The sequence below is a fragment of the Lathyrus oleraceus genome, chromosome 1 (genome assembly GCF_024323335.1).
Source record: "Lathyrus oleraceus cultivar Zhongwan6 chromosome 1, CAAS_Psat_ZW6_1.0, whole genome shotgun sequence".
NCBI classification, from domain to species: domain Eukaryota; kingdom Viridiplantae; phylum Streptophyta; class Magnoliopsida; order Fabales; family Fabaceae; genus Lathyrus; species Lathyrus oleraceus.
Window position 1 is genome coordinate 216,083,236 of NC_066579.1, and position 12,343 is coordinate 216,095,578.

Sequence of the window (12,343 nt, forward strand, 5' to 3'; positions counted from 1 at the left end):
AAAGTTTCGATCGAGGTGGATAAGGTTGTACGCGGGTTGGGTTGGATCGGGTTTGGTCTAACCTGTTACCCAACCCCTTCAAACTTCAATGGGTTGGATCTATCGTCAAACCCACAACTTTATTGTCAAAACCGACCCGAACCGACCCGTTCATTAATGGGTTGGGTTGGGTTCGCGGGTTGTGTTTCAAATAAAAAACTATATTTTTTATGATTCTTTTTGTCGGTTTTAAAAAAGTATAACACAACTCAATACAATCACACTCATTTATAACACTCAAATTCAATGAAACACATCATATAATCTCTAATAAAATTCACCAACTCAGCATAACACTTTATAATAGTATAAAATTCAACAAGACACATTATTTCCATAAAATATATAAGTTGAAAATGATAGAAAAGAAAATAAGAAACAACATTTAATCTTAGAATTACGTAAACTCATTAGTCTAATAGTATTATTGGTGAAGATAAAAAAAATTAAAAAAATTATGGTTATTAGTGAGATATTAATTTTATATTTTTATTTAAAATAATAAAAAATTACTAAAGGCACATCAATGGATTGAGTCAACGGGTCCGCGGGTTGCAAAACTCAAACCCGATACCCGAACCAAAATTATACGGGTAGTTATGGGTTGAGTTGAGTATACCCGTAAATGAATGGGTTCGGGTAAGTTATGGATTGAGTTGAGTTGGGTATACCCGTAAATGAATGGGTTCGGGTAAGTTATGGATTGAGTTGAGTTGGGTCAGCAGATTCGTGGGTCGACCTGCAACCATGAACACCCCTATAGGTGGAAGACGGTTTCAAGATTAGTCGAAGATATTATGAAAATGTTGACGTGTCCATCTGATTATTGAAATGTAATGTTTGATTTTATGTTAACATCACCTATATAATGCTAATTTTATGTTAACATCACCTAAGTAATGCTAATTTTATGTTATTAATGATAATTTTATTTTATCAAAATACATTTTTTTAGTTTTCTGCTTCCGTTTCTGTTTCAGTATGCTCCAAAGATGCATCTATGGACAGATTATGGTGATGCATCTTCGTTTCTAAAAGATCCACACTTCTAAAACGTCACTCAAAATTGGTCTAAGGTGTGTGTGTTTAAGTACGTCCAAAGATATATCTTTAAAATCTAAAATATATTTTTGTATTTTGACGCGGTTGCCTCTTTGTAATATATTGATATAGGGTGCATTTTAAAACCGTTATTTTTTTAATAAAATCAACCCACTTGCTTTCAAAGAAGCCCACCATCATACAAACACACTTTTGTTTTCAACAAAACCCTTAAACCGCAAAAGCAAAGTAACTATATCAAATCCGCCGCTGCATCTTTGATCTCGACTAACCAGCCGCTAATCTCAGGTGAATTTGGTCGTCCGACGCAAGAAAACCTCACCAGGTTCGAGTTTTTTTTTCGTTTACATTTTCATTCTCTTTTCCTATAGCGCGCATGGATGCGGCTCAATGCATGTTTAGATTTACGCTGAGTTTTAAAAAATCATGTAGTACATAGTTTTGAAAAATCTATGTGTATTTGTGGCCGTAATAGTAGAGAACTGCGTCCTAGCACCTTGCACTGCAATTGTTGCGTTATAGAAAGAGAAAAAAAAACTTATAATGGAATCATGTGGTAAATAGTAGGAAGATTATTGAAATTTTGTAATGAAAGAGAGAGATTGAGTACATGTACTTATTTATACTCCTATGATATATATTCAGTTGCAAATGTTACCAGAAAGTTGAGTTTCAAAATCCAACTTTGAATTTTCCAGAAGCTTCCAGATTATATTTAGGGATGTTTGGATTGATTTATTTAAACTTATATACTAGCTTAAGCATTTATGACAGTGTTTGAGAAATCTTAAGAAAACAGTTTATCACATATTCTTAGGCGTTTCCAGCTTATTATTATAGACTATACAAAAAACCTATATTGTCAATAATGCACTACAGTGGCAGTATAGCGTAATAGCGTAGTAGTGGTAGGGTCTGGCGTGACACTTTTGGGCTTGGGCTGCAAGCCGCCGTCACAATAGATTGTTGCGGCTGCATTTTGCAGCCCCCCAGCTGCTACCGTGTGAGCTATTAGATTTTGTTTGGAATGAGGGAATGAGATGAAATGGAGTGGTATGGGATGTAATGGAGTAGTATTCCATTTATTTGTATCACTTAAAATCGAATGGAGCGGAGCAGAATGGAATGGTGTGAATTCCATTCCATCACTTACCACCATATTTCTTCCCTTTCGATTTTGGTGGAATAAAGAACTTGCCCTATAGGAATGAAATCTTCATCCCGCTCCGCTCCATTCAGCTTTGTTCCACTCTTTTCCATTATGCTCTGTTTATTTTATGATATCCAAATATACGGGTTTTGGGGAGAAATTCCTCTTATATATCTCTTTTTAAAAACCCTTTTCTATTTTAAGAGAATAAATGTTAATTCCAACCCTTTTAAGGGTAATGTTATGTTCTTGCTCACAAACAATTGTTTTGTTTTTTCTTTCTACATTTAGTTAAGTTTGTTACGGTCTTCTCCATTTAAGTTTTATTGCTATGTACTTTATTTTTGTTAATTATTAAGTATGAAGGTCTATATACTTGTCTATTTTTCTGTTTTTGAATATTTATGTTAACTTATATACTGATTTTAATCTATGCAATAGCGGCTATCCTGCTGTCTGCAAAGCCGCAATAGCATTTTAGGGGATCAGTGGCATGTGACACGTCTGTGAATAACAACATAGCAAAAAAGAATTCTGACTTTATTTTAATGTGTCATAAAAACTTATTCCTGGTTTCTGTTTATTATACATGTTTCATGATTTTCTCTATTTTTGGATTGCAGATACTTATTTTGAAGACTTTAAGATGTTGACTATTGATACTACTCGAAAGATATCATTTAATCGATTGATTAGTAATGGCGATTTGGTAATTGTGTACGAAAGACATGACAACATGAAAGCGGTAACGGTATCCGAGGGATCAGTTTTGCAGAATAGGTTTGGTGTTTTTAAACATTCAGACTGGATAGGAAAGTCATTTGGGTCCAAAGTATTCAGCAATAAGGGTGGTTTTGTTTATTTGTTAGCTCCTACACCTGAATTATGGACTTTAGTTTTAAGTCACAGGACGCAGATTCTATATATTGCAGATATTAGCTTTGTTGTTATGTATCTGGAGATTGTTCCCGGTTGCGTTGTTCTTGAATCTGGCACTGGAAGCGGTTCTCTATCTACTTCACTTGCTAGGGCAGTTGCTCCTAAAGGACATGTTTATACATTTGATTTCCACGAACAAAGGGCTGGATCTGCTAGGTAATACTGCACCCGACTTTCTCTCATGTCTGATACATATTTGTTCATCTTTATCCAATGTTGTATGTGTTATTTTCATGGTTTTGTATCATGGTTATCGGTATCTTGCAATGCATGAAAGTTGTATTTCGATTTGATAATAAACTGTACTTGCTTTTTCTCATGTTTCATACATGTCTGTTTATCTTTAGCCATATATGTTATTTTCCATGTTGTACAATAGTGGTACTATAGCATAGCGAAAACTGCGTCACTATCCTAGTTTTGCTATTAAGGCAATAGTGGCTTCTATTCTAGTATAGGCTAGATGATGTAGTGACAATAGCAGAAAAAAGAGAATTATAGGGCTTTTCTCAAGTACAAATCGGAAGAATCTGCATGTGTGCCGAGTGTAACTTATTTTTATGATAGAAAAACTGAAGAGTTAGTGAGTATCAGTGTTGTTGATGGTGGATAGCGGTCCATGACGGAGAGCCAAAATCTCACCATACTAGCCTCTTTGGGGTGCCGTTATAGAGGAAAGCCCCACAATATTGACTGATACTTACCATTATAGTGAGCCCACAAACCGCCACATATATCACCTATAGTGCTGCTATGGCCGATATTTGATAACACCGGTGAGTATCATGTAAACTTTTCAGTATATAAACTATGCTCTGCCTCCATTCCCTTTTTTATCTGTATGCAACTTGTCTTGTTATATTTAATTGACTTTCTAGTTTCAATTGCTATGCGGCTTCCGCGATTTGCCTGCAACACCTTCTATTATTTCACCTAGTGGATTTTAGGTGCTTCCCAATATGCTATTGATGACACTTATTTTCATGGCTTTGCATTATATTTTTGTTGTTTGCTTGTTCTAGGAATATAAAGTAATATTTTTATCAACTAATACTACATTATTCAGAATGTCAATGCTTAAATACAATTTTATTTAATTCTATCCAACTTGTGGGGAATTCCATCTTTGTGCTTCTATGTATATGTGTGTGGGCGATAAACTCGAGATCGTAACTGTCAAGGTAAATTACATATATCTATGTATGCTTTTTTTCCTCCTTGTAGAGATGATTTTGAGAGGATTGGTCTAAGCAGCTTAGTCACAGTGGGACTGAGGGACATTCAAGGCGAGGGTTTTCCTGAAGAATTTGTTGGCTTGGCTGATGCAGTTTTTTTGGATCTACCTCAACCTTGGCTAGCTATTCCTTCAGCTGCAAAAATGTTAAGACATGATGGAACATTGTGCTCTTTCTCCCCGTGTATTGAACAAGTTCAACGATCATGTGAAACACTTCAATCCAACTTCACCGGTACGTACCAGTTTTATCTTTCAAGTCTTCATCTATGTGTTCCTCTATTAGTATTTATTTTTGCAACTAATGGTAATTAATTTAGCCACTGACAAAAGTCCTTTTGTAAATGCGTGCTTATTTTAAAGATATAAGGACTTTTGAGGTACTCCTACGGACATATGAAGTTCGAGAAGTGAAAACAGAAAGCTCAGAGATTAATGGTAATGGTGGCTCTAATGTTTCACTTCCTTGCAAGAGGAGACATGGTTCAGATGGAGCTAATGTTGTTAGCTATCCTAATTCTTCTGTTATGGCTAGACCTTGTGGTGAAGCTAGAGGTCACACAGGTTATTTGACATTTGCAAGACTTCAATGTCTTTCATGAAGATTGTTCTTGTAGTTGTATGATCTATTCAATTGAAACCTTATACAACAGTTATTTTGTGCTTCATTTATAATTTAGAATTTTTGAGACATTTCATTCTTCATCTAACTCTTTCATTTATAACATAAAAATTATTTTGTTAACAAAATAATTTTTGGAAAAATTTAATATAACTAAAATATCAAAAATAATTGTTTTTAAAATCTTAAACAAACGAGCTTTAAAGTGTGTTAGCAACATAACATCCAATTAATTGCAATATGAATCCAAACATTATAAATAATAATTTCTACAAGTGTTTTAGAACCATTACTCCAAAACCAATACCTAAAAAAGTTGCAATTGAAACACCAAAAATTCCTGTAAGAATTCCAGGAACAACTAAAGATTCCCAGCCTTTAGCCTTAGCCATTCCACAAGCTGTTGTAGGACCTCCAACATTAGCATTTGATGCTATAAGTAATACCTTCAAATCAAGCTTAAATAACTTTCCTAATCCAAGAACAACAAGAAGATGAATAGTTACTTGAACTAGTGCAAACATGAATATACTTGGAGCAGTTTTTATCACATTCAATATACTTCCACTTGCTCCAACAACCACAAAAAATACCTGAAAAATATCATATAAGTCACATGATATCAATTAGAAGGTGTAATAACTTCGAAATAATTTCGAATTTAGAGTGTTTTGACATTATGAAAACATGCATAAAGGTGTTTTTAAGTTGTCTCGAACATCAAAATATAAGGGTGCAGATTCGAATTTGCAACATAGCTGAAATTCCGGCCATTAAACTACTAGACCAACACAACATAAATAACAAAGTTTTGTGTTACCTGCATCAGAACTAAGGCAACAGTATGGCCGGCAGGTACAAGAGGACTAATGAACTTTGGTAGCAAAGTAGCTAAAATAACAATGATTGCAGTTACTCCTGGAAGAGTCCCCCCTTGTATACCATATAGTTTTGTTATGTATGTTGCAGCTCTACATATTAAAAATGATGTAGTAACTGCTGTAGCGGTCTGCAACACTGGCATGTTTCCTTGATTTTCCAATTTCAATTGCGTTGCATTATCTGCCAAAATCACTCATGAAATCAAGCTAAGAATTCCATTCAAGATGAACAAGAATTTTGTTATAAAACTTTTTTCATCAAGAAAAATGAATGACTTTATAATGATCATAGTTCTAAATTGCAGTCTCCAACTGCAATTATAACAGCAAATGCGACTAAGAATAGTGATAGAGTAAAAAATGTACCATCGGTTGGTGGTGCACTCTCTGCAGGTATATTAGAAGCAAGTGCAAACAAGATCATGAAATAAACAGCGCATATGACATTATCTGCTGCCACTCCTGCAGCTAAAACTGACGGAGACAAACCAAGCGCCTCTGAAATGGCAACATAATTAACAGCTACAACAATCAACATGGAAGGGTCAAAAGAAATCCATCCGAGTTTAATTTACGAAAGTGTCCTAAGATGGAGCAAATTGTTTAAGCACTTACATCCACCAATGTAGCTTCCCATTAGAGCTGCTGCAATTTTCCAGTTGTCAGGACCAAGAGATCTCATAGGCACTAAAAGAAATGCCACTAGAGTTCCAATCACAGTAGCAACTGCAATCCACAACATCAGAATTAGTTTCACAAGACAAATTAAAAAGTCTCAAAAGTGCATTTACAAAACTATGAAACACTGACACAGACACACAGAAGAACTCAGACTCATTGATCCGTGTTGGATACCAGACACACATTCTATTTGAATTCTACCATATATATAGATAGATAGATAAATATAATCATCACCTGAACCAAGTAAGAAAGCTACAAGAAGTGTCCCGGTTGAACGCACGACTTGATTCAAATTTGCTCCAAACAAAAGCAATGGAATAGTGAGTGGTAGAATAAACTCCAAGACAATAGAATAAGTTGGTGCATCATGTGGAAGAATTCCAAGATTACTTGCTGCAAGTCCAACTAATGTGCTCACTAAAGCAGCACTCACCATGCTCCCAATTTTAGTCTTCTCCGACCTTGTATTTCACAAAAATAAAATATATTTTCTTCAAATCAAATCAATACTAACATATAATAATTTTAATTATTTATAAAACTAAAATAATTACACATGATTGGTTACCAACAATTCAAACCTATCCTTTGACTTTTCACAACTAACCATATAGATATCTTAAGATATCAGTGTCGGTTTCTGGGTCAGTGCTTTATAGATAAAAATGAACTTTGAAAAATTAAGACCAAATTGATAATGATTAAGCAACAATTACCAAAGACCAAAAGCTCCAATGCTGAAGATAGTGGACCAAACACCCCAATGATCATCAGGAGATATGATAGGGTATCTCAGCTGTGACCTCACCACAACAACTCTTCGACTTAAACGAGGTAGTTCCTTCGACAGAGACGAGGTAATTGGCGCGGTTGTAGTACTACATTCTTGTAACATGAGCTTGGGACATGAATTGAGGTTGTTGAAGATTCTAGTGCGGAGTGACACTTGGCGTGATTGTATTGGCTTTGAAGGAGAGAGAACAAAAACAGGTGGTGGTTTGAGGGTAGCCATTGGTGAGTGGAGATTCTGAAATGATAGGAAGTTCAACCACATGTGATCGTCTCTGTTTATATGACTTAGTTTTTTCAAGAGAACCAAACACGTGCATTGCACGTGAGAGTGGAAACTCTTGTTTTTGTGGGGTTTTGGTATTAGATCATTTTAATCAATTTTTTCCTCAATTTTGTAATAATAAGAAACTATCATACATTTTAATAGTAAATAACAAAATTGGCAAAAATAATATTTGGTAAACTCATCTCTAATAATAAAAAATTATAGATATTTGATATGTTTTAGTGTTGTACTTGCGATAAATACAATAATAATGACTCTTTTGGTGAAATATAAAATAAGAAGTTTTTAATTGAGTTCATAAAATAAATATTGAGTTTATGAATTATCTTAACATTTCTATAAAGTATCATCTCTGACTCTTTCAATAACGTTTATATATTTTTAATATGATATAATAATAATAAAAAATTAATTTAAGTTATTATATAATATAAATAGTTTGAAAAAAAATTAATTTCAACAAAATTTATTTGTGACGATGTCAATAATATGAAAATCGTGAAATAAACTTGGTAAAAAATTTAAGAAAAGTTGTTACCTAATTAATTAAAAAATCATGGTCACTGATGAAAAAAAAAAGGCATTATGCTAAAGTGAATTGACAAAGAAAGAGATCTAGATACGGCAGATCTCCGATGAAGATAATAGATTACCCATGCGAAGATTATAATAGGAGCTCCAACAACGACAAACATGGAGAAGGAGGCATAAATGTGGCGGTTCTAGGCGGTTTTGGGTGAGACGAGACATGACCTTTCCCCTATCAACATGTATCAAACAGCAATATTTTTGAGAAATATTTTCAATTTAACAATTCTTTTTTAACCTTCAAACATAAAAGTTATTCTAAAAATGTTGCAGTTTAAACAGACCTCCAACTCATAAAAAGATGCAAATGGAAGAGAAGATGAAGTTGTAGTTTATATATTAGGGTTTACATTTTTCTTTTTATTTAGTTAGTTTATAGAGTTACATTTTTTATATTATTGCTCATGCGCTTTTTACTTTCTTTACCATGATTACAAGTACAATATGATTTTATTATTTTGTTAACTTACTAATTAAAAACTTGTGCATCCGCTTGAGAGAGATCGCTAGTATTTTAGTGAAAAGAATAAATATTTAATTTAAATTAAAACATTACAAAATATTATGTAAAAGTGATACTCAATGGAGATATTGATATTACTTTCTTTTTAGAAAAACAAGTTCACACGTTTAAAAAAAAAATGATAAATATCAATTAAACATCTAAACAAATGTAGCTAGAATAAGTCTCCATAAAACTCAACATCAAACGATCTATGTTGGGTAGATAATATGGATCTTTAGGGCATGTGGGGTTAAGGACGATGAAGTCAACGTAAATGTGCCATTTGTTTGATGACTTCCATACCAAGACTACATTAGTCAACCAAGATGGGTACTTAACCTCAGTTATAAAGTCGACTTTTCTCAACTTTAAAATCTCTTCTTCAACAACTAACCTCTTCTCTCGTCCACCTTGTGTTTCCTCTAAGATGTGAAGACAAGCTTCTCAAAGTGTTTTGATGAAGACATGCTCAACATATATGCATTGCAAAAAGAATGACTCAAGACTCAAGCTAAAGTGTTTCTTTTCAAAGTCTTGAAGATTGCTATTGATTTGATCAAAGCGTTAAGGTATTAAGTTCTCAATCTCTCTATGATAAGTCAAGTGCTCTCGTTTTTATCATCCATTCATGTGTTGGCTGCTTAGGTCTCTTAAACCTTTCTCTTTTGGCAGTCACCTTTATTTCAAAATGCATTTCGCCATTTTGTTGTGTGGTAATCGGTTACCAACATTAAGGTAATCGATTACCAGCTATGCGTGCTGCCCTGTAAGGTAATTTTTACAACAAGTAATCGATTACACCGTGCATTTTTTAAAATATTGTAACGTTGGCTTAGGTGTAACCGATTACACCATATTGAGAAATCGATTACCACTGAACCAGTGGCAAAAAACATTGCATTCTTTCATGAAAATTTTCTATGGAGTGTGTTCTTGAACTATGTCATCCTTTCATGTATCATAACCATTTAGAGAGGTGTCTAAGGGTTGTATATCACACATTTCTGCAGATTTTGAACACACCTCCTTTCTCTCAAAATATTTTCAAACAATCTTCTTCATTCATCTTTTCAAAATTATTTCAAGTGTTCTTGATCAAATTTTCTGGTGAAACTATTTACAGAATTTTCATACACATAGTTTCATCCATATCATCATTAGAGCACTTATTTTTCATAAAGAAGTTTGATTACTTTAAAGGAGAAGATCAATCAATAGATTGATAGATTATTTCACTTGTCAAAAACTTGTAAAAAAACTCATAGTGTTGCTTTGTCCTTGTTGTCCAGGATTGTTGGAAACAAGAGGTTCATTAAAAGGGAGGGTTGTTCTCTTTTTGAACTTAGTGAAAAAATCCAAGAGGATTATTCTTGGTGTGATTGTTAGTGTCTTCATAGAAAGACTAGGAAGAGTCTTGTAAAAGTCCCAACAATAGTAAAATCTCTTTCATATTGAAAGGGGACTGGAGTACTCTCGATCTGTGAGGGGAACCAAGATATCTCTTCGCGTTCTTTACTTTCTGTACTTTACCGTTCATTGCTTAACCTAACCAGAAAAGAAAGAACACAGTTTTTCATAAAACTGGAAAAAGTCTCAAAGAACCTAATTCACCCCATCCCCCTTCTTAGGCACTACTCAACTTACATAAGACACTTACTTCATTATGGAATCAACAATGAGAAAATGCAAACCACTCTTTTATCTATCCCTGGCATGTCAGTGGGTGCCCCAAGCGAACAAGTCTATATTCTTTCTCAATGAGGTGATCAACTCTTCCTCCTCAAAATCAAATAGGGAGGTGTCTAACTTAGTGATTTGATAGTCCAAGGGTATGATCCAGACCTCATTAAGGTCTTCCATGGGAGCTAATCTTTCAATATTTTCCCCCCAATCAGGATCCCAACTTGCAACATTTTCTTGTGTGTCTAGCAGAGGGGTTAGGGTTGTGGTGACTTGCTCCCTTCTCATTTCTAAAATGTTTCAATAACATTCTTTGTCGAACTTTTGGTCTCCCTAAATCACTCCAACTCTCCCACCAGATAGTGGATACTTTGTGCTCAAATGAAGGATGGACAATACCGACCCAACAAGTTGAGGTCGGGCCACCCCAAAATGGCGTTGTATTGGGACAATGCGTATACTAAAAGATATTTTACTTTATTTTTTTTTGCTCTTGCCTCTAAATCACGTGTTGTTTAGAGCTTTATGTGACCTTTCACTTATACATGTTTGGTTGACAGACCAATCAGAGAACCTTGGAATGTTCAAATGTCATATGGGAAAAGTTGAACCCCCGTGAAAGGAATTATAGAATAAGACGTCTGCTAAGCTTCTAGGGTCAATCAATACTCGCTTCATATCTCAATCATTATATTGTACCGTAATGACCATGGGATCATTGTTGTAAGAGAGAATGCCAATGACGTCTTTTCTCGAGAAGGTAATTTTGAATTCCACTTCCTTCTCCAGGTTTACCTTAGGGTGAGCAATTATGATGCTCACCGTCAAACCTTTACTAGTATATTTTCCACGGAAAGAACTGGATTCTCCCCCGCCATCATAACTTCTGACAATGTGTTGATAATAATCTTAGAATTTTGTTTTTCCATCCTCTGGGGGAAGGTGACAAAAACTCGTGGTAAATGATGATGAGTGTGACCCTAGTCAATTTGATTAGACTCCACGGCGGGGGCCAAATGTTAGGCATGACAAAAAAAATCGGACTCGACTACCCCTCCCTAAATCTAATGGGGAAAAACCGATTTAATTAGTGGTTGGGACGGATGCGGAGAAAACCTAATTTCTAATTACAGGGATGGGGACAAGGGCAAGGAATGCTGGTACCCACGCCACACCCGCCTTCGCCCTGCACCCTAATATCAAAATTAATTTATTGTCCTTATTTTTCATATCTTTAGTACCCATTAACCTTTCTTAATCTTATAATATCAAGTTTCTTATAATTTTTTTTTAAATACAAATTAAATAAAAGTGATCAAGTATTATAATTATTCTTGAAATGATCGAACATTTAATTTTATTATTGATTTTTATTGCAATAAAAAAATAAACAATTAAAAAAGTAGTGGATGGGGAAGGGGTAAATTGTTACCCCCGACTGGGTCTAGGGGCGGGGGCAGGGATGATATAGAAAGCCAACGGCGATACTAGTAATACTTAAACCCGCCCCCTTCCCCGCCCCATTGTCATGCCTACCAATTATACTTGCTAAAAGTACAATGAGTGACAATTCCTGACTATGTAAGACTGTCAATGGGTTTTAAGGTTATTGTTGTGTTAGGTATTTATAGAATCTCTTATGCTTTGGTCTTAGAACCCAAGAAAGCAATATATGCGCTATCCACTCTCATGAACGTGGGAAATAGGTAGTTACTTCCCCTATTACTTTGGTGAACATGGATTCCCCTTTTTGACTTTCTCTTCCATACCATTATGGATAGGAACACATCACTCCATATGTTCCCATAAGCGGGTGAGTAATCTAAGCAACAAATGATATAATAAGGAAATGGGCGCACATTATGTTAAATGACGTTCATG

At 34.6% G+C, this 12,343-nt stretch overlaps 2 protein-coding genes across 2 annotated transcripts; one reads left to right on the forward strand and one right to left on the reverse strand.

The window, feature by feature from the left end:
* Nucleotides 1-1,254: 1,254 nt before the first annotated feature.
* Nucleotides 1,255-5,117, forward strand: LOC127128284 (uncharacterized). Its single transcript, XM_051057532.1, has 4 exons — nt 1,255-1,426; nt 2,875-3,346; nt 4,415-4,659; nt 4,788-5,117. The coding sequence occupies exons 2-4, from the start codon at nt 2,898-2,900 to the stop codon at nt 5,024-5,026; spliced, it is 933 nt and encodes a 310-aa protein (XP_050913489.1). The 5' UTR covers nt 1,255-1,426; nt 2,875-2,897; the 3' UTR covers nt 5,027-5,117.
* Nucleotides 5,118-5,245: 128 nt separating this feature from the next.
* Nucleotides 5,246-7,672, reverse strand: LOC127128277 (uncharacterized). Its single transcript, XM_051057523.1, has 6 exons — nt 7,328-7,672; nt 6,846-7,072; nt 6,543-6,653; nt 6,294-6,449; nt 5,867-6,108; nt 5,246-5,639 (listed from the first exon to the last, which is right to left on the reverse strand). The coding sequence occupies exons 1-6, from the start codon at nt 7,663-7,665 to the stop codon at nt 5,316-5,318; spliced, it is 1,398 nt and encodes a 465-aa protein (XP_050913480.1). The 5' UTR covers nt 7,666-7,672; the 3' UTR covers nt 5,246-5,315.
* Nucleotides 7,673-12,343: the final 4,671 nt, after the last annotated feature.

Coding starts and splice junctions, on each gene's coding strand:
- LOC127128284 (XM_051057532.1), top strand. CDS start 2,898: ATGTTGACTATTGATACTACTCGAAAGATATCATTTAATCGATTGATT. Junction 3,347..4,414: donor CAAAGGGCTGGATCTGCTAG/GTAATACTGCAC, acceptor TCCTCCTTGTAG/AGATGATTTTGAGAGGATTG. Junction 4,660..4,787: donor ACTTCAATCCAACTTCACCG/GTACGTACCAGT, acceptor CTTATTTTAAAG/ATATAAGGACTTTTGAGGTA.
- LOC127128277 (XM_051057523.1), bottom strand. CDS start 7,665: ATGTGGTTGAACTTCCTATCATTTCAGAATCTCCACTCACCAATGGCT. Junction 6,450..6,542: donor GGGAAGCTACATTGGTGGAT/GTAAGTGCTTAA, acceptor TGATTGTTGTAG/CTGTTAATTATGTTGCCATT. Junction 6,109..6,293: donor GAGTGCACCACCAACCGATG/GTACATTTTTTA, acceptor TGATTTTGGCAG/ATAATGCAACGCAATTGAAA.